Source organism: Otolemur garnettii, unplaced genomic scaffold, assembly GCF_000181295.1.
Source record: "Otolemur garnettii isolate 467f Iridium unplaced genomic scaffold, OtoGar3 scaffold00072, whole genome shotgun sequence".
In the NCBI taxonomy this organism is placed as follows: Eukaryota; Metazoa; Chordata; class Mammalia; order Primates; family Galagidae; genus Otolemur; species Otolemur garnettii.
The window spans coordinates 3,551,954-3,573,598 of NW_003852467.1; the positions used below are offsets into that span (position 1 = coordinate 3,551,954).

At 39.4% G+C, this 21,645-nt stretch overlaps 1 protein-coding gene across 1 annotated transcript; it reads right to left on the reverse strand.

The window, feature by feature from the left end:
* Positions 1-5,389: 5,389 nt before the first annotated feature.
* On the reverse strand, positions 5,390-6,156 carry LOC100946217 (tubulin polymerization-promoting protein family member 2-like). Its single transcript, XM_003793760.1, has 2 exons — positions 5,835-6,156; positions 5,390-5,562 (listed from the first exon to the last, which is right to left on the reverse strand). Exons 1-2 carry the CDS (start codon positions 6,154-6,156, stop codon positions 5,390-5,392), a joined length of 495 nt encoding a protein of 164 aa, XP_003793808.1.
* Between the last annotated feature and the right edge of the window lie 15,489 nt (positions 6,157-21,645).

Sequence of the window (21,645 nt, forward strand, 5' to 3'; positions counted from 1 at the left end):
CCTGTAGTCCCAGCTACTCCGGAGGCTGAGGCAAGAGACTTGCTTGAGCCCAAGAGTTTGAGGTTGTTGTGAGCTGTGAAACCAGCACTCGACTGGGGTTAGAAAGTGAGATTCTGTCTCAAAAAAATACAAACAAACAACAACAAAAGCCACATCAATTCAGAGAAACTTAATTACTATATTAAAACTATGAGCCTTTGTTTTTTCTTGTTTCTTAGTAGAGGCCACCATATTTCTTTCAGTACTGGGAGCAATGTTTGAAAATGCCAGCTCCCTTAATGCACACACTGTAGCTCTGGGTATCACAGTTTTTAAAATCTGCTAACTAACAGGTCGATATAAGACCTCCAGTATGTTATTTTACATTTAACTTATATTTTCTTGATCGCTGAGATATTTTTCAAGAAAATTTTTTTTGAGACAGAGTCTCACTCTGCTGCCCCAGGGTAGAGTGCAGTGGCATCATTATAGCTCACAGCAACCTCAAACTCCTGGGCTCAAGTGATGCTTCTGTCTCAGCCTCCCCTGTAGCTGGAACTATAGGCATGCACCACCACACCTGGCTAATTATTCTACTTTTCCTAGAGATGGGGTCTTGCTCTTGCTCAGGCAGGTCTCCAACTACTGGCCTCAACCAATCCACCGCCTTGGACTTCCAGAGTCCCAGGATTACAGATGTGAGACACCTGTGAGTCCAGCCAGTGTTAATATTTTGCATAAGCCATATATTGTATGTATTATATATATATAAGAAATATATTAACTCTTTGTACATGTATATCATACTTGCAGCAAAATGTCTTTCCTTTCTCAGGTTATGGTCTACGACTTTTCGTATAAAGACTGTATAAGACCAGGCAAGGTGGCTCACATCTGTAATCCCAGGGCTCCAGGAGGCCGAAGGGTGCTGTGTGTGTGGATTGCTTGGGCTCAGGAGTTCAAGACCAGCCTGAGCCAGAGCAAGATCCTATCTCTAAAAAATAGCCAGGCCTCTTGGTACATACATGTCTGTAGTCCCAGCTACTCCGGAGGCTGAGGCAGGAGAACACTGGAGCACAGTAGTTTCAGGCTGCATTGAGCTATGTTACAGGACTGCACTCCAGCCACGGAGACAGAGAGAGCCCCTGTCTTGGAAAAAAAAAAAAAATCAAGGGAGAAGAGGCTATATTAAATAATCTAACAGTATATAGTACGGCCCCCCATGGTATTAAAAAAATACTGTATGTCTCTCACCTTTTTCTCCTTCATGAGAAAAACCCACTTCCAAGTCTCTTTGGAAGTGCTCTAAACGTTCTCTTTGTTCTTTCTAAATAAAATCTCTTTGTTGGCTTGGCGCCTATGTAGCTCAGCGGCTAGGGCACCAGCCACATACACCTGAACTAGCAGGTTCGAATCCAGCCCAGGCCTACCCAACAACAACGAAAACTACAACAAAACAATAGCCGGGTGTGGTGGCGGGCGCCTATAGTCCCAGCTACTTGGAAGGCTGAGGCAAGAGAATCACTTAAGGCCAAGAGTTTGAGGTTGCTGTGAGCTGTGACGCCAGAGCACTCTACTGATGGTGACATGGTGAGACTCTGTCTCAAAATCAATCAATCAATCAATCAATATTTTAAAAAGTCTATTAAGATAACTCAAAGTATCCTGGGGTAGATCCTGGGGTAAATAATAAAGAAAAAAGAAAATCCAAACTGTCTTGGGGAGGTCCCTCTGGCAAAGCCCCATCACCACTGCTGCTGGGCATGGCAGTCAGAATCTCTGTCACCTGTGCCTCCGATTGCCAGATGCCTCTGCTGCTACCTTGATCATAAAGCTCCACATTGGACGCTTACTTCCTCTTGTGACTTTCTTCTGAGTCCAGGTGCCCCACAGGGGCAGAACTTAGATGGAATGAATGTGCCTGGTGTCAGCTGCAAGGCAAGCTGGGAAATCACACTTACAGTGTCTACTTCAGTGAGGTTTACTTCTAATGTAGGAAATTAAAGATGGGGGGGTGCTGTTCCAAAGACACCTGACTCAGGGGAGGAGCAAGGTGGTGGCCAACTAACAGCTTCCTTGCAACTGGGCAGGTGATTCTGGGGAGAGGAGACTACAGGCATCTCTGGCCAGTGGGTTCGGCCCAGAAACATCCCTTTGGAGACATAGGGAGTCAGCGAGGGATTTCTGGACCCCCCAAGGAGGACAAAAGCAGTGGAGAACTGGCAAGTGTTTGTGTGTGTTCTTTGGGCCTAATCCTGCTGGCAGCTGTAATTCAGCAGCTGCGGGATTGCAAACTGGGAAGGCCTTACCTGGGAGCTGTTTGGGTATTTTTTTGGACTTGGCACTCAGTTGAACTACCTTGGGAGAACCTGGGCAAGAGAGCGGAGGACTTTAGGATCGGCTAGGACCCCAAACCGAGCCGCTGAGCCGGAAGGAGCTTATGGCGTTCTGCTGTGGGCCACGGGGAGCCACTGTGGGAGAACTGCCCCAGCAAGCCCCGCCCTCAGGGTCACAGAGCAAGGATAGGGTGGGAGCCAGTAATCTAGTGACTTAGCAGCCTAAAGGTGGGGACTGAGATGCCTTACAGCCTTGGCCTTCAGGGGCACAGTGTGAGATCGGTTTAGGTACACTGGCTCAGTGGATAGCCACTTCAGGAGTGACCCCAGCCACAAGTGCTTTGCCGGGAAAGCTTCTGCTTAGCCCAGGTTGGTAGTTCAAAGTGGCTTTTAAGCCAGCTGAGGTGAGAATTTAGGCTCTCCACCCTACTTGTTTTGAGAAATCCGCAGAGGCCTCCAGTCTCCATCTCTGATATATATACTGCTTTTTTTTTTTTTTAATTTCAACATTTTCCTTATAGATTTTCTTTTCTTTTCTTTCTTCACTTCTGTAGTTTGAATATAATTTTCCATTGTTACCTTTTGTAACGATTAGAACTTCATTTCTGCTAGTGTTTCTACCCCTATTATGTGGCCTTTTTGCCCAATTTTATCCTGCCAAGTTTTCTGTTTGCTCAGTTTGGTTTTATTTATAGCATTTTTGTCTTTCCTCTCTACTTGGTGGAGGTGGGGTACTATGTCCGAACAGGCTAGCAAAGAGCTGGTGACCTCAAGGGAACAACCCAACCTGGCACCCCCAGAGGTTGGGGGGTCTCTAAGTTTGGGTCAAAGTACCCTACGGTTCACCTATATTGCTCCTGTCTCCCTGGTTCTGTGCCTCTCTCCTCTTTCTTAATATTCTCTCTTACCCACCCCCCTCTCCTTTCTCTTTCTTCTAAACCCTCCCTCCCCCCCCTCTTTTTTCTCTTCATGCTCTTCAATCTTCTCATCCTTCTGGTCGTCATCCAAACCCTAGTCCAGAGGCACAGGAACTTAAAGAGCAAGAGGAAGTGAAAGGAAAATTAGGGCGAGGAGGCAGATAAATCACTCACGAGGAAGAACCAGCAGAAAAATCCTGGCAACTGTGAAAAACCAGTCCCGAGCAACTCCCCCTGCCAAGGGACTTGTGAGGCAGCTAGGGCAGAGGATTCCACCTATAAAGAAGTGTTAGACATGACAGAAAGGGGATTTAGAATACAGATAATGAAAACGATGACGGGTATGATGGAAGATAACCAGAAGGAAATCCAAAACCAGAATCAAATAACAGATGAATGATATGAAGAATATAGAAAGGATATAGCAGAGCTGAAGGAACTGAAACAGTCAATTAAGAAACTTAAAGATGCAATAGAAAGTACCAACAACAGATTAGACCATGCGGAAGAAAGAATCTCAGAGGTAGAGGACAAAGCTCTTGAGATACCTCAGATAGTAAAAGAAGCAGAAGAGAAGAGAGAGAGCAGAACATTCACTGTCAGAATTGTGGGACTATACGAAGCGTTCACACATATGAGATCTAGGTAGCCCAGAAGGGGAAGAAGAATGCCCCATACCGGGGGACCACTGTGTTGATGCGAGCATGGGCACGCTGTGGACAGTGAGGGAGGGCTGGTCCTTGTGTCCCCAAGGCCAACATCCGTGGGCCAGTGCCCCGCACCTCAGGCCTGACAGTGGCAAGGGAAGTGTTGGTTGGCGGTTCTGCCTGGATTTCTCAGCATTCCTGCAGGCTGTGGGTGTCAGCAGCAGAGGGCACTGAGGAGCTCTCGGTGGGAGGTGATTGGTGACAGCCACCAGCCTTGGGAGAAGGGGTAGTGGACCCGCTAAACACAGGGCACCTCTCCTTCCTCGGAGGCCTTCCTGGACCCTGAAGCCTGGCCATGGGCCCTGGGACGGAGCCTCCGCTGCCAGAGCCTCCCCTGCCAGAGCCAGGGCCCTAGACAGCCTTTCCAAGACGCGGCCGCCGCCGGCCACAGCCTTCAGCATCCGCTACCCTGATGGGCCTGACCCCCTCGGACTGGAGGCCAGACCCTGCACCGGCACCGAGATGGTGAAAGAGTCGCTCAAGGCTCAGGTGATCATCAGCGTGTTTGAGCAATAAGCTGTTTGGGGTACATGTCTCTGGGGTCCAGGCGTACGTCTCTGGGGTCCAGGCGTACGTCTCTGGCTCCCTAGGTGTGTTGCGTGCTGAGGGCTGAGCTCCGGGCTTTCAGCGTCTTCGCCACTGGAACCACCACTTAACCCTGACCCATCAGGCAGTTTCTCAACCTCCACCGCACACACACCCCCTCCCCTTTCTCCCTCCCAGCCTCCCCAGCCTCCAGCGTCTATCACTCCACACTCTGTGTCCCCGGGGCACATGATTTCGCTCCCACTGGTAGGTGAGGACGTGCCCTATCTGTCTCTGTGTGTCTGCGTGGTTTCCCTTAAGAGAAGGGCCTCCACTTCCATCCATCATGGAAGACACAGGATCCCATTCTTCCTGTTTTTGTGTGTGTGTTCGTTTGTTATTTTCTATTTGGACTAATGTATTCGGAACACGTTGTTGGAATGGCTACTGCGGACCAACGCAACACCAAGGATATCCGCCCAAAGCAAACTCACTGAGCAGAGACTTCAGGTCTGCGGGAAACCGCCGCCCCCAGAAACAGAGACCCCAAACCCCTTACTCCTCTCTACCCACGGGCCAATACAAGGAATCAGGGACAGCTCTAAGCCACTTCAGGAATTTCCCTGGCCCTCCTCATCTGCTCCCATTCTGGTCTTTCCTAGACTTTCTCTACTCAACTTGAGATCCTGTCTCCCTGCAACCCCGATTCTGACCCTGGGTCTTTGAACCTGACATTTCTATATGACCTCCACCGCAGCCGTTCACTCTTAGATCTCCCCCATCCCTCCCATCTTTCAGGAACTCTTTCACTCTTTTATTTATTGATTTTTTTTGTCTGCACACACAGATGTTTATTGTTTCCCCAGCTCCCCAGTGTTACAGATGCAGGGTGAGGGGGTCTTCGAGGCCCAGAAGAGGCTCCTGTCTAATTCTTCTTGTCATAAGTGCCAGCACTCTTGGGGTCCCTCCCATATCCTGAGTTATCAGTGGTCCCTTCCTGTCCCACGATGCCCTTGCCAGTGTCGTCCCAGTGCTCCTGGTGGCTGCAGGTGTACTTGCTGATGTCGGTGTGCTGGTCCACGGCACCCGCCCTTGCGGCTTGGTAGAAGCCAACGAATGGATTTCAGCCCGGTTCCTTCTCCTCCCCTAAGATGGCCCTGAGATCCATGGAACAAGTCCTCGTAGCTCTTAACTCTTCCTTGGGTGTGGGGCCGCTTCTTAGGGCTCAGAGCCACCTGTGGGCAGGCGCTCTAGCCAGAGCCATCCACACCCAAGGGGAGGGAGTCCAGGGCACAGAGAGACGGTGGATTTTTCTTTCTCCAGTGGACTTACTCTGACCAGGCTGCTGTGACAGGACCTCATTCAGTGACCACTGGTGGTGGCTGGATTCTTGCCCTCCATGAGTTGATAAATGTCCTGTAGGCCTTGGTCTGGGCTCTTTCCCTGGAAGCACTTCTGGCTCAGTTCCTTCATTGCTTCCGTGAACTGCTGAAACGTGATGGTTCCGGCATCCTTGGCCTTGACTTTGTTGAACACAGTGTCCACATCTGCGGAGGTGACCGTCTTGCCATCTGTAATGCCACAGTCCTGGCACAGCTTGGAGAAGTTCTTGTTGTTTATTTCAGCGCCACTGCTAGAGGAGTCTCCAAAGACAGCAAACCGCTGGAATGTTTTCTCTGCTTCGGATGCCATGGTCAGCTATAGGTGGGAGTGGGCAGTGGGGAGGGGGAGTGTCAGGAGGGATGGGGGATGGGAAGGGAGGATAAATGAGGAATGAGGATGAAGGCGAAGATTAAATCAGTGGGCAAGAGAAACAAATCCCCTTGTCCCTGCTGCCCCCTCCCCTGTTCCCCTCACCCCCATGCCGCCTGCCACCACCACCACATGAGCCTCCCCTTCCCAGCACTGGGAATGCCAGGTGGATCCCAGGTCCTGACTCATCCCCCGTTTCCCCACCACTTTTGTGTACCTAAGAGTGGCGGGATGGTCTCTGAGCCTTCCTCCCCTTCCTGTGTGTGCTGACAGGTATGTGCTGGAGGCAGCTGGCTGGGGAGACTGGGGGGCAGTGAAGGAGTCAGAGGGGAGGCCAGGCAACCTTCTGTGACCTCAGCAATGCCTATGTGACATCATTCCTGGCCTTAGCTTCAGCCCCTGCCTTGGGAGGAGGGCTTAGGGTCTCCCTACCTTGCCTAGTGAACTGAAGCACCTGCCAACCTTCTGACCTTTCCAGATGACCAAACTCCTTAAATCCCCCCTCCCTGACTTAGCCCACCTAAAGGAACTTCAATGCCATTGACTGTGCTTTGAACTTCTTTCCAATAAAAATTTAACATTTTATTTTTCAAACCATTTAAACTATGAGAGGACAAACATTTACCAGTATCCTCGAAGCATAGGTCCTTGAAATAAATTCTACAGTAATTCATTCTTTAGAAACTGAATTGTTAATAGTTAAAATTTAGGAGAATAAGATGCCTGCAAACTGAAATGATATACCTTCAAACATTATTTTCCAGATAAACAACAATGTATTTTAATTTTATAAAGTCAAAACAATTTATTATTAAATTAATCATCTGTGTTCAGTGCCACTTAGTGCTATCCTGAATAGGCAATTATAAAGAAAACACATGCATTCATAAGTCTTACCTGTATGTGAATGACAGCTTGGGAAAAAGTAGTTTGTGTGGTTTTACACAACATGAGACTTGTGATCACACACAGGATACATCACTAGAATATGAGGATAAAGCCGCAAAATATTCCTTGAAGCTAACAATTTCTCAACATAAAATGTGCCAGATTCATCATGCCTAGGTGATGTAGATTTGTTTATAAATGGGTTGTGGCAAAGCTCCTCATTTTAAATTATGCCATGTGTAAAATAACATTTCAAAAAGAGAAATGGCTATAGTTTTAGAGAAATGTAAAAATATAGAGTTTAATCTTATTTTGAGATTGACTAGCTTTGAGATAGTGGGTTATTTAATATCTGAGTGCCCATTTCTTTATCTAAAAAGGGAAATAAGGCCAGGCATGGCGGCTCATGCCTGTAATCCTAGTACTCTGGGAGGCCGAGGCGGGTGAATTTCCTGAGCTCACTGGTTCGAGACCAGCCTGAACCAGAGCGAGACCTTGTCTATAAAAATAGCTGGGCATTGTGGCAGACGCTTGTGGTCCTAGCTACTTATGAGGCTAAGTCAGGAGAATTGCTTAAGCCCAGGAGTTTGAGGTCATTGTGAGCTACAGTAGAGAGCCACAGCACTCTACCAAGCGTGACAAAGTGAGACTATCTAAATAAATAAACTTTTGAAGAACTCTAATAAATAGTATGTTACATTTATGTGTCTCGTCACAACATAGTAGATACCCAAATCATGTCACAGATATTCTGTTACAAACTCAGATCATCCAATGTACAGTGGGTGGATGGGCAGCAGCGGTACAGAAATTCAAACATTTTACCTCTAATGGAAACTTCTTTCATAGTGAACTTGGTTTACCCCTCCTGGATTTTTCTAAATCTGCCTTATATCCCAGCTTATACAAACCTGTGGCCCTACCTTGCAACTTTTCCTAAAACAGGGATTTGAATATCATCAAGTTTGGGGTCCTAAAGTCAGTTGTTGTTAGCTTATTCCTAAAATCCCCATCACAAGTTTGTCTATCTGAAATAAGGATACCTTTAGATGCTTTTCAGATAATTCACATGGATTCTCCTCCTATTACATATTATCACCCATAGAATTGTGCCAAACATAAAAAGCAGAAATGATTGGTAACCTAGTAATTTTCTGTGCACTATCACAGTGACTTTTCAGTAAAATGTCATGGATCTATGTGTTTTCTGTTTGTTTGCTTGTTTTGCAGTTTTTGGCTGGGGCTGGGTTTGAACCCGCCACCTCTGGTATATAGGGCCAGCACTCTACTCCTTTGAGCCACAGGTGCCACTCAATCTATGTGTTTTTTAATTAAAATTTCTTTTATAAATTTTATAAGAGAATTCTGGCTGGTGAAATAATGTAAATTTTCATATAGACATTTAGTAACATTAAAAGGTAAGTTTTTCTAATAAGCAATTGATAATATTCCCTCTACCTTAAAAGTAGCCAGCACAGTGTCCACTGGGCTCTATTTAAATAAGGTTATATGGATTTTTCTACATTCCTTCTACATTCTATTCTTCATCACTTTTGCCTTGCTTTTTGCATGTTTCTGGAGAATAGGGGATTCATTTTTTTTTCCAGAAAATTAACCCTAATGGGAATAACTAGTAATACTCCCTAAACATAATGTCATTGATAATGGTTATTCTTGGCCATTTAGCAGGGTAATAAATTCTGTAGTCCTGGAAAACATCATTGTTGAATCTCTATAGGTTAGGAAGGCATCATTGATACAAAAAATAATGCTTTTTCGTTAAGAAATATTTATGAGAAAATGAATAAGCTTTAATAGTTATCCTAGTACAAGTTTTTATATATGGTGTACCATTTGTGTTTTCACCCTTTTAAGGACAAACCAATAGAAATAAGTGATTATAGGGCAGGATACAAAGAAAATAGAGATGTGCTTTACATAGAACCATGACAAGAGTGGAGAGTGTAGAATATTTCCTAAGATATTTATTTGTTGTTAAAATCACTAAATACCTCTTGTCCACAACTGTGAACTCTGGAGACTGCATTTGCAAAGCTATTTTGCAGAATTTCATGGGGATATACTCACTTAGCTTAATAAATAACTGACATACCAGAATTATTTTGTATCTAAGTTATTTAGCAATTAATATTTAATAAGAATTTATAGAATTATAAAAAATGATATGCTTGTCAACAGGTTTAGTGTTTTAAAGCAAATTACTGGAGAAGCTAATTAACAATTACTATACCTTATTGTAAGCCTAAGAAAGTTCTTTATTTCCATTTATATTTATAGTTAAAATTCAGTTTGAGCATGTTAAGGACTGATAATTAATTCCATTTCTATGTAGTACCTATTTAAGTACAGTCATTCTTCAGTATTTGTGACTTGTACATGCACAGATTCAATGAATCACAAATTGAAAATATGCAGAAAAAACAAAAAATCACACTACCATAATAAAAATGATACAAATAAAAAGCAAAGCAGCATAGTAACTATTCACTTATCGTTTACATTGTGGTACACATTGTAAGCTACAGATGATTTAAAGTATAAAGGAAGATGTGTTTAGATTATATATAGACACTATGCCATTTTATATAAGAAACATGCAGATTTTGGTATCCATAGGAGTTCTGGAATTAATCCCTCACAAATACCAAGGGACAATGGTATTGCAAAACCAGAAATACCATCATTAACTTCTGTATCATGATAATAGAATATCATAATCTATCTTATTACCATAGGAATGCTCAAATATACATGGACAATTTTCACTTCTCTGATAGAAACTTTTTCACAATCTAATAGCAAAATGTTAGGTAATTAGTGAATCAAAATTAAATTTCATTCCATTTCAAAAAGGTAAAAGTATGTGTAGTATATTTCTAAAGTTTGTGTTATTAGACCCCAGTGTCTTGGCCATTTAGCCCTAAACATTTTGACCCCCTTGTAGTAATAGTGAAAGCAAAATTTTAATTATCCCTTAACCCAATGTTACATGTATTTAGTACTGTATAAAGTATTGCACAAACATCTGACATATGAATTACCATTTTTATTTTAAAATATAATGCAGAATTACCTTTATTTTTATTTACTATGGTTAAAAATTGCTACATTTGTAATTAGTATAGTTGTCCTAATTCATGTGAATTTACTTAGATGATGAACAATGCTATGGCCTTTCACTGTATCCATGGATACAAGACTAATTAGGAATTCCACACTGAGGAACTAGAATTGAAAGTCTACACAACTTATTCAAGCCATCATCACTGAAGTGTTTACAAAGACATGATAATGTTAACTTAGCAGATTTAGCCTATAGTGAAGGCAATGATGTTCAAAAGCTAATTTAAGTGAATAAAATGCTTTCTAAGAAGTTAGTACTTTCTTGCATCTGGAGAGGTAATTTTAAAAACCTAGAAGAAAGAAAATTAGATTTATGTCTTTATATAAATTTGATAATATTGCATTGACAACTATCCTTTTAAAATACAATCTTGAAATCAAAATTTAAAATAATTCATAAAATTGAAAGATAATATAAAGCACATTTCTACTTGAGAGAGATATAATTAACACTTCCTAGAAAAGGTCCTACATACCTCATTGCTGAATATCACTATGGTCACCATTGATGTTCTCATCAAATCCTATGAAAACCTCTAGGGACATAAGTTAGAAAACCTAAAAAATACCTGGATAAATTTCTGGAAGTTCACAACTTCACAAGCCTGAATCAAGGTGAAATACAAAACCTTAACTGACCAGGAATGAACAGCAAGATTAAAGCAATAATAAACTGTCTCCTAACAAAAGAAAGCCCCCAACTAGAAGTATTAAAGCTGAGTTCTACCAGACTTAAAAAGAAGAGGTGTGGTACCTGTCATATAGGCTATTCTGTTAAGTCAAGAAAGAAGGAATTTTCCCTAACACATTCTATGAAGCCAATATCATCTCAATACTGAAGCCAGGAAAGGGCCCAACAAAAATCTACAGATCAATATCCCACATGAATATAGATGCAAAAATCCATAAGACACTAGCAAACCAAAGTCCAAAGCACATAAAAAGGCAATTTACTATGATCAAGTGGGTTTCATCCAAGGGATGTAAGGATGGGTCACTATACACAAATCCATAAATGTGAGTCACCACATAAGCAAAAGTAAAATCAAAGAACATGTGATCAACTCAGTAGATGGAAGAAAAGCACCCAAATCAAGAAAGAGTAGGTTAAACTCTCTCTCATTGCTGAGGATATAATCTGGAAAACCCTAAAAACATTAAGAGACTACTAGAACTGATCAATTCAGCAAGGGTCCAGATTACAGAATCAGTGTACACAGATCAGTGGCAATTCTACATACTAATAGCATACAAGCTGAGAGTCAAATCAAGAGCTGAATATCATTTATAATACCTACAAAGAAAATAAAATACCTAGGAATATACTTAACCAAGAAGGTGAAAGATCTCTACAAGGAGAACTACTATGAAACACTGATGAAAGAAATCGTAGATAACACAAACAAATAGAAAAACATTTCATGCTTGTGAGTTGGTAGACTCAACATCCTTAAAATTCTCATACTTCCCAAAGTTATTTATAGATTGAATGTTATTCCTGTCTAAATACCTAGGTTCCTATTCCATACATTTAGAAAAAAAAAAAATCCTAAAATACATAGGGAACCAAAAGTGAGTACAAAGATCCAAAGCATTACTAAGCAAAGAGAACAAATCAGGTGGCATGACATTCCTTGACTTCAAAGTATACTACAAGGCTGTAATAACCATAGCAGCATGGTGCTGGTATAAAAGTAGAGAAATAGACTCATGGAACAGAACAGAGAACCCCAAAATAAAACCATGTAGTTACAAACAACTGATATTTTGACAAGGCATACAAGAACATATACCAAGGAGAGGATGCCCTATTCAATAAATGTTGCAGAAAAAATTATATTGCCACATGCAGAATAATGAAACAGGAACCCCATCTCTTGCCACATTCAAAAAAATAATTCAAGATGAATTAAAGTTTTAAATCTAAGGCATGAAACCATAAAAGACTCTAAAAGAAAACAGAATTCTTCTAGTCATCAGGCTAGGCAAAGAATTTATTAATAAGACCCCAGAGGCAAATACAGCTGCAAAATAAATAAATAAATGGGACTCAATTAAATTAGAAAGCTTTTGCATAGCAAAATAAATAATTAATAGACAATCTACAAGAGGGGAGAAAATATTTGCCAACTATACATCCAACAAAGGAATGATATCTGGAATCTGTAAAGAAGCAGACTGCCCTCAGAATGGGAGAGGATATTTGCAGGTTACGTTTCTGACAAAGGTCTGATAACCAGAATCCACAGAGAACTCAAATTTATTAATAAGAAAAAAAAACAAAAAACAAGTAATCCCATTTTACTATGGGCAAGAGACCTGAACAGAAGCTTCACTGAAGAAGACAGGCAAATGGTCTACAGACACATGAAAAAATGCTCGTCTTCTTTAATCATCAGAGAAATGCAAATCAAAACCACTTTGAGATACCATCTAACTCCAGTGAGAGTAGCCCACATAACAAAATCCTAAATCACAGATGCTGGCAGGGTTGTGGAGAAAAAGGAAAATTACTACACTGCTGGTGGGAATGCAAGCTAGTATGTCCCTTTTGGAAAGACGTTTGGAGAACACTCAGGGATCTAAAAATTGACCTGCTGTTGGATCCTGCAATTGCTCTACTAGGAGTATATCCAAAAGACAAAGAATCACTTTGCAGAAAAGATATTTGCACCAGATCATTCATTGGCAGCAAAGTTCGTAATAGCCAAGTCATGGAAGAAGCCCAAGTGCCCATCGACCCATGAATGGATTAATAAATTGTGGTATATGTATACCATGGAATACTATGCAGCCTTAAAAAAGATTAAGCCTTTACCTCTTTTATGTTTACATGAAGGGATCTCAAACATAGTCTCCTGAGTAAAGTGTCTCAAGAGTGGAGGAAAAAGTATTCAATGTACTCAGTACTTCTTTTTTTGTTTGTTTGTTTCTTATAGCATAACTGTTTACATTAATGCAATCATGGGGTACAGTGTGCTATTTTCATATAAATTTTAAAATACTCTCATCAAACTGGTTAACATAACCTTCATGTCATTTTCTCAGTTATTGAGTTAAGACATTCATACTCTGCTTTTAGAAAGATTCACTTGTACCCTTGTAAGATAAACCATAGAGGTGACTCCACCAATCACCCTCCCTCCCCCCATCCAGGGAAGGGGGTGGGAGGGGAAGGTGAGGGAGGTACTCAGTACTTCTATGAAACCTACTTACGTTTACTCACACTTTCTTATGACAGTTAGAACACAACTATAACCCAGGATGAAGGAGAGAAATGGAGTGGGAAGGGAGGGGAGGGGGAAGGTTTGGCAGAGGGAGGGTAAAAGCCGGGGCCACACCTATGGATCATATGACAAGAGTACAAGTCAAATCTGTGAAGTGTAGAACATAGATATTTTGGCACAATTATCAAGTAAATGAGGTGAAAACTATGTTGATTAGTTTAATATAACCATGTCAGATTGTATTAAAAAAAATCAGCACATTGTACCCCACATATGCATGAATGTATTCATGATCTATGTGTATTTGACTTAATAAAAAAAAACCTGACATGGAGATATGAGAACATAATACATAGGAATGTTGACAAGATTAAATAAGTCAATGTATATAAAACATGTGTTTGATGTGTAATATACTCTATATAATATTATAAAATATTGAAGCAGAACATTTTGCAACCTGTAAATGTATTTACACTTTGACAGAAAAGTATTATGAAATAGATAAACACATTTACTTTAAAAGTAAAAGACAAATGTCTAAAAACCTATATAACACTGTGATTTAACGGAATGTATTTCTTCCATTCTCTTTTCAACAATAGGAAAAATCCATTCTTAATAAATTATTCCTCAAAGACAGTTCTAATTTTACTAAATGAAATAGTAGAACACTCAGATTTTGCCTTCTAGGGTAGCTTATGTTGTAATATGCATAATGGTAAGCATCAGATTAAAGTAAAATTGATAAAATATCATTGTATATTATATGTTCTACTAGTACAACTTTTGTCTAGCATTAAAATAAAAATTTAAAGACACTGAGAGCAACCATTTTCTTTTTGGTGCAGTAAGGGTAATTTTTGCTCAACACACTAAAAATACAATACAAATTTAAAATAGAACAAATGGATTTAATGTAAAAGGAGGATTTATTGAAAAGATTGTTTTGGTCCGGGCACAGTGGCTCATGCCTTTCATCCTAGAACTCTAGAGGCCAAGGCAGAAAGATCCCTTGAGCTCAGGAGCTTGAGACCAGCCTGAGCAAGAGCCAGATCCATCTCTGTTAAAAATAGAAAAATTAACTGGGCATTGTGACAGGCTCCTGTAGTCCCAACTACAGGGGAAACTGAGGCTAGAGGATTGCTTAGGTGCTTGAGCTCTGGAGTTTGAGGTTGCTGTGAGTTATGATAATGCCATGGCATTCTAGCCCAGATAAAAAAGGAAAATACAGTTTGGATAAGTTGATTTCTGAGAAATCAATACCTGAAATTATATCACTGTTTAAAAGTCAATGAGCTCTCCAAGGGAATTTTTCTATGTATAAGCCATTATACACACCTATATATATATAAATATGTATATATTTTTTTCTGAGACAGAGTGTCACATGTCAGCTCGGTAGAGTGCTGTGGCATCACAGGTCATAGCAACCTCAAACTCTTGGGCTTAAGCAATTCTCGTGCCTCAGGCTCCCAAATAGCTGGAACTATAGGTACCTGCCACAAGGCCCAACTATTTTTGTTGTTGTTGTTGTATTGTTGTTTAGAAGGCCCGGGCCAGGTTCAAACCCTCCAGCCCTGGTGTATGTGGCTGGCACCCTAACCACTGAGCAATGGGCATCGAGTCTGCTATATGTTCTTAATATAAGAACTTTTTGGTTATGACTGGTGATACTTTATTTTTAAATTACTGGGAGAATAGTCAAGTAAACACAAAAATGCTCTATATGGTATTCCATAGAATACTAAAGCTGCAAGATGTATGGGTTCTATGGTTAAATAATTATAGCAGTTACATCATACACTATGTTTCCGTGAGCTTAGAAATTAGATTATCTTGTGGGGAAAGACCTGGATAGTAACACATTCAGCTTTTCGGGTCCTATGGTCTATTTGTCAGCTATTCAGCTGTGTCATTGTAGCATGAAAGTAACCACAGGTGCTATGTAAATCAATAAACATAGCTATGTTCCCATCTAATTTTATTTACAAAAAACAGGTGGTAGGCTGGACTTCATCCTTCCTGATCATAGTTTCCCAACCCCTGACACAGCCTATTAAAGAAAATGAAAAATATACAGGAAGAATTTTTTTTTAATTTTATTAAACATAATGATCCCAAACATGTGTGTTTAGGTTTTCTCTATACAAATTTACAGGCAAACTCGCTGTTCTGTTATATATGTCAGGGTCAAGTCAGGGCATTTAAGGTATACATCACCCAATTAATGTACATTATATGCATTAAATAATTTCCCATTGTTCACACTTCTCCCTCCTCCTCACCACTCTGAGTCTTCATTGTCTAGCGTTTAGCTGTCTATGTCTATGTGAAAACTATTTGTACTGCACATTAAGGAATGAGAACACATGGTACTTGACGTGCTGTGTCTGCCTTGTTTCACTTAAGGTAATAAGAACAAATTCCATTCCAGTTGCTGCAAATCACAAAATTTCATTCCGTTTCATGGCTGAATAATATTTTATCTGTTAGACATTTTTCTTTATCCCTTTATGTATTAATAGTTACCTAGGTTAAAAAAAAAATAGTTACCTAGGTTGATTCCCTACCATTGATATTGTAAATAGTGCTGTGATAACATTTTGGTATATTAATTTTGTTTCCTTTAGGTTGATACCCAGCAGTGGAATTTCTGGGCCAAATGGTAGTTCTATTTTTAGTTCTTCGAGAAATCTTCAAACTACTGTCCATGGAGGTTTTACTAACTTATGTTCCCACCAACTTTCTATAAGCATTCATTTTTCTCCACATCCTCACCAATGTGTTATTTTTTTGTCTTTTTTTTTTTTTAACTTTCAGGTTAATAGGAGGGTACGAATGATTAGGTTACATTGTTTGCATTTGTTAGGTAATGTCCTTGTTGTAGTTGTGCCCCTGTATTTTTTTGTGTTTTTAATAATAGCTATTCTGAGATAAGATATCACACTGTGATTTTAATTTACATTTCTCTAATGCTTAGTGATGTTGAGAATTTTTCACATATTTGTTGGTTACCTTTTGCAAAAATGTCCGTGTCCTTTGCCCACTTTCTAATGAGATTATTTTTCTTGAGTTTTTTTGAGTTCTGTTTATATTCTGGATATAAGTCCTCTGTCAGATAAATTGTTCATAAATATTTTCTAACCATTCTGTAGTTGTCTGTTCACTCTGTTTATTATGTCCTTTGCTGTGCAGATGTTTGTTAGGTTACAACCTTGTCTATTTTTTTTTCTTCCCTGTGCTTTTGCGATCTTCAATTCTTTGCCTAGACCACATTTCAGAAGAATTTTTTTCAGATTTTCTTCTAAGGTTTTTACAGTTTGAGATCTTATGTTTATCTTTACTTCATCTTGACTTCATTTTATATACAATGAGAGATGGGCTCCAGTTTCATTCTTCTGGGTATTGCAATTCAGTCTTCCTAGCACCTTCTATTCCACCATGGATGTTCTTATCGGCTTTGTCAAAGATTAGTTGTCTGTAAATATGTGGATTGTTATGTATTGTCTTTTTCTATTTCGTCAATCTACATGCCTCTTTTTATAACAGCATCATGTTGTTGTGGTTGCTATAACCTTGTACTGTTATCTGAAGTCAGATAAGTTGATGCCACCTTATCTGCTTTGCTCTTTGGGCCTAGAGTTTATTTGGCTATTTGAGTTCTTTTTTAGTTTGATATGAATTTTAGGATTTTTTTTTCTAATCTGTGAAAAATGATGTTGGTATTTTGATATATATTATATTAAATTTGTAGATCAGTTTGGGCAGCATGGTCATTTTAACAATATTCTTCCTATCCATGGAACATGGCATGTTTTTCCGTATGTATGTATAATCTACAATTTCTTTCATCAGGGTTTTGTAGTTTTTCTTATAGAGATCTGTCATCTCCTTGGTTAAGTTTATTTCTGGGTATTTTTTTGTAGTTATTGTAAATGTGATTTCTTTCTTAAATTCTGTTTTAGCTGGAAAATGTTCTTCTTAGCAAAGTATCACAGGAATGGAAGAAAAAGTATCCAATGTACACAGCCCTTCTATGAAACTAATTTATAATTCTCAAATGAAGGAAACAACTTAATTCTAGCCTAAGAATATGGGGAGGGGATGGAGAAGGGGAGGGAAGAAGGGTGGCTGGGTGGTGGGAGGTTAACCGGAAAGATCATCTATATTTCTGTCTAACAAGGGTACAAGTGAACTTTTCTAGAAATAGAATGTAAATGTTTTGACACAATGACTATGCAAATTACATGAAATTTATGTGAACCAGCTTGATGAAAGTATTTCAAAATGTATATGAAAACACTACACTGTACCCCCTGTTTGCATTAATGTATAGAGCTATCATTTAATAAAAAAAAATTCTGTTTTAGCTCATTTGTTATTGGTGTACAAAATTGCTACTGATTTTGGTACATTGATCTAGTATCCTGGAACTTTACTGAACTAATTTATCACATCTAAGAGGTTATTGGTGGATTCTTTAGGTTTTTCTAGATATAAGATCATATCATCAACAAACAGGGACAATTTGCCTTCATATTTGGATGTTTTTTTCTCCTTTTTCTCACCTGATCGCTGTAACTAAGACATCAAGTATAATATTATGTTGAATAGGAATGGTGAGAGTGGATATCCTTGTATTGTTTGAGTTATTAGGGAAATTTATTTCAACTTTTCCCCATTTGGTATGATTTTATCTGTGGGCTTTTCCATATATGAAATGCTTCTAGTGATCCATCTTGAAAAACAGACACATTTGAATATAGATCTACTTCACTATGTCATGCCTAGGGACACACATTGGGAAAATTTGTGTACATTATTTAGCAAGCATATTCTCGTTGGTGTGTCAGGTGGAGTAGATTATATTGAGATTAAATAGAAAGAGTGAATCTTAAAATTAATTTTCTCTGACATTGAATTTGTTAAAAACACTTTTTCTAGGAACATCATCTCTATTGCTAAAATAAGTAGTCTTTAATTTGCCTCAGATTTTACTCTAAAATTTGTGCCTTTCTTTGACTCTGCATTTTTATTACTTCCATATACATATTCAGCAGTTCATAAACATAAGAACCAAAAACTAATTTTTAAGTCTTATCTCTACAGGAGACACACAAGACATCTGTTTCATTTATTTTCCTAGCAATAAACTCAAGGTTATATTAAGGAAAAGTGGTATATAGGACAGGTTAGATGAGCATAGATTTCCCACACTCCTATAGCCCCAGACTTGCCTTAGGCTCATGTTCTCAGAATCAAACAGGTGAATTCTAGAAAATGACCCCCCTCCTCATTTCAGGGCCTGTTTCACAGTCTTCTCCCTCACTGAACCTTTTGTTTGTCATCTCTCTTGAGTCTTTGGCCTACTTCCATTCAGATAAAGTAAATGACCCTGTAAGACCAGTGTTTAAAGTACTTTTCATATTCCTCCTCGTGCTTAGGGAAATAATATAAGCAACAGTAAAAAGAATTTACAACATGCAGTTCTTCTGCCTTAACTGTATATACATTTTCGAATCACTCAGTTTATTGCAATTTAGAATAACTTCCCTTGCTCAGAGAGGAAACAGTTATCTGGAATATGACTAACAAGTGAAGCATTTTGTCCAGCTGCTACTCATTTAGACTAAAGCGAGGTCAAAATTCTAGTTCAGGGACTACTGGTATAATCCAAATATCTGAAACCACATTTCTAAATTCTTTAAGGCCTAGCTTCATGTTGAAATGAATCTCCAGAATCATTATCCTCTTTCTGCTTTCTATCCATTTACATAGATGCTGTGTACTATTTAATAAGTTTTGCTTCTCATCTGGATCTTCTTTATTGATATATAAAACAAAGAACATATGGTCATTTTAATAGCTGTAGAAAAAGCATTCAACAAAATCCAGTGCTGTTTCCTTCTTTTTTTTCCCCATACTTAGTGGTACATGTGCCCATGTACCTTCTCATTTTTCTTAAAAATTGAGACAGGTCTCATTATGTCACCCTCTGTAGAGTGCAGAAGAATCATAGCTCATAGCAACCTGAAACTCCTGGGCTCAAGTGATTCTCTTGGCTCAGTCTCCCAAGTAGCAGGGACTGCAGGGGTCCACCATAATACCTGGCTATTTTTAATTTTAGCAGGTCCAGGATGGGTTTAAACCCCCAAGCCCTGGTGCGTGTGGCCTGCACCCTACCCACGGAGCTACGGGCACTGCCTGTACCTTGTCATTTTAAAAAAGCTTCAGAATATTAGGTGGTACACATTTTATTTGTATACTTTTTTTTTTGTACAGATTTAGTCAATGTTATAAGTGTGCCCTTCACCCAGATGGTGTGCCCTGTACCCAATAGGTGTGATTTTTCCCATCCCCTTTTTCCCCCTCCCACAGCTTGATTTTCATTGAGATTTACTTCCACGTGTGTACCTAAGCATTGATTGATTAGTTACAGTTTGGTATTGAGTACATGTATTTGTTTCTCCAGCACTCTTTCATGATAAAAACCTTAAAGTAGGCATAAAAGGAACATATCTCAAAATTATAACAATCATGTATGATAAACTGACAGAAAGAGTATCCAAATTGGGAAAGAAGAGGTGAAACATTGAGATGCATCCAGCATTATTATTATTATTATTATTATTTAAGGGACAGAGTCTCACTTTATGGCCTTCAGTAGAATGCCGGGGCGTCATAACTCACAGCAATCTCCAACTCTTGGGCTTAGGTGATTCTCTTGCCTCAGCCTCCTGAGTAGCTGGGACTCTAGGTTCTCGCCACAATGCCCAGCTATTTTTTTGTCGCAATTTGGCCAGGGCCGAGTTTGAACCTGCCACCCTTGGTATATGGGGCCAGCACCCTACCCACTGAGCCACAGGCGCCACCCCAACATTATTTTTTATGTTTGTTCTTTTTACTCAGAATTGCTTTGGTTATTTGGGCTCTATTTTGGTTTCACATACATTTTAGGATATGGAAAAATGTCATTATTATTTTCATACAGATTACATTGAACATGTCGATTGCTTTGGGTATGATGGTCATTTTAGTAGTATTCATGTAGTTTGCGAGTATTAGATATTTTTTCCCTTTGAATATGTTTTGTTCTCTTTCTTTCATCAGTCTTCTGTAGTTTTCCTTACAGAGGTCTTTAACGTTCTTGATTAAAATTATTCCTTGCTCTCTCTCTATATATATAGTTGTTGTAAATGGAATTTCCCTCTTTGTTTCTGTCAGCTAGTTTGTTGTTGTATAAAAACACCACTGATTTTGTATGTTGATTTTGTGTCCTGAGATTCCACTAAATTTGTTTCTAGATCTAAGAGTGTTTTAGTGGAATATTTACTTTTTTCTAAGTATGAGAATATGTTATCTGCAAAGAGGGATAATTTGACTTCCTTTTTCACAATTTGAATGTTGTTTTTCTTTTTCTCATGCCTGATTTCTCTGGCCATGACTTCAATACTATACTAAATAACAGTGGAGAAATTGAACATCCTTATCTTTTTCCAGTTCATCCCTAGGTTATCTATTCTATTCCATAGAGCTATATCTCTATTTTTGTGCCAGTACCATGCTGTTTTGATCATCATAGACTTGTAGTATTAGCGGAAGTCTGGTAACATGATGCCTCCAGATTTGCTTTTATTTCTAAAACTAGAATTGTAAACTAATACCACCTCTATGGAAGGAAGAATGGAGAATTCTCAAAGAACTAAAAGTAGAACTTCCACTTGACCCTACAGTCCCATTACCAGGTATCTACTCAGAAGAAAATCATTTTGCCACAAGGACATTTGCACTAGAATGTTTATTGAAGCTCAATTCACAATCGCCAGGATGTGGAAGCAACCCAAGTGCCCATCAAAACATAAATTAATAAGCTATGGTGTATATATACTATGAAGTACTACTAAACCATAAAAAGGATAGAGACTTAACATCTTTTGTATTTACCTGAATGGGGTTGAAACATATTCTTCTTTGTAAAGTATCACAAGAATGAGAAAGCAAGTATCCAATGTATTCAATGCTAATGTGAAACAGTTGTATAAACAACTAGACACCTACATGAAAGAAAAACACAAGTGTAGTTTAGTGAGGGGGAGGAGTTAGGAGGAAAAAGGGAAAGAGGAGGCGGGAAGGTGATTGGCAAGTTCTCACCAAATGTGCACAATGT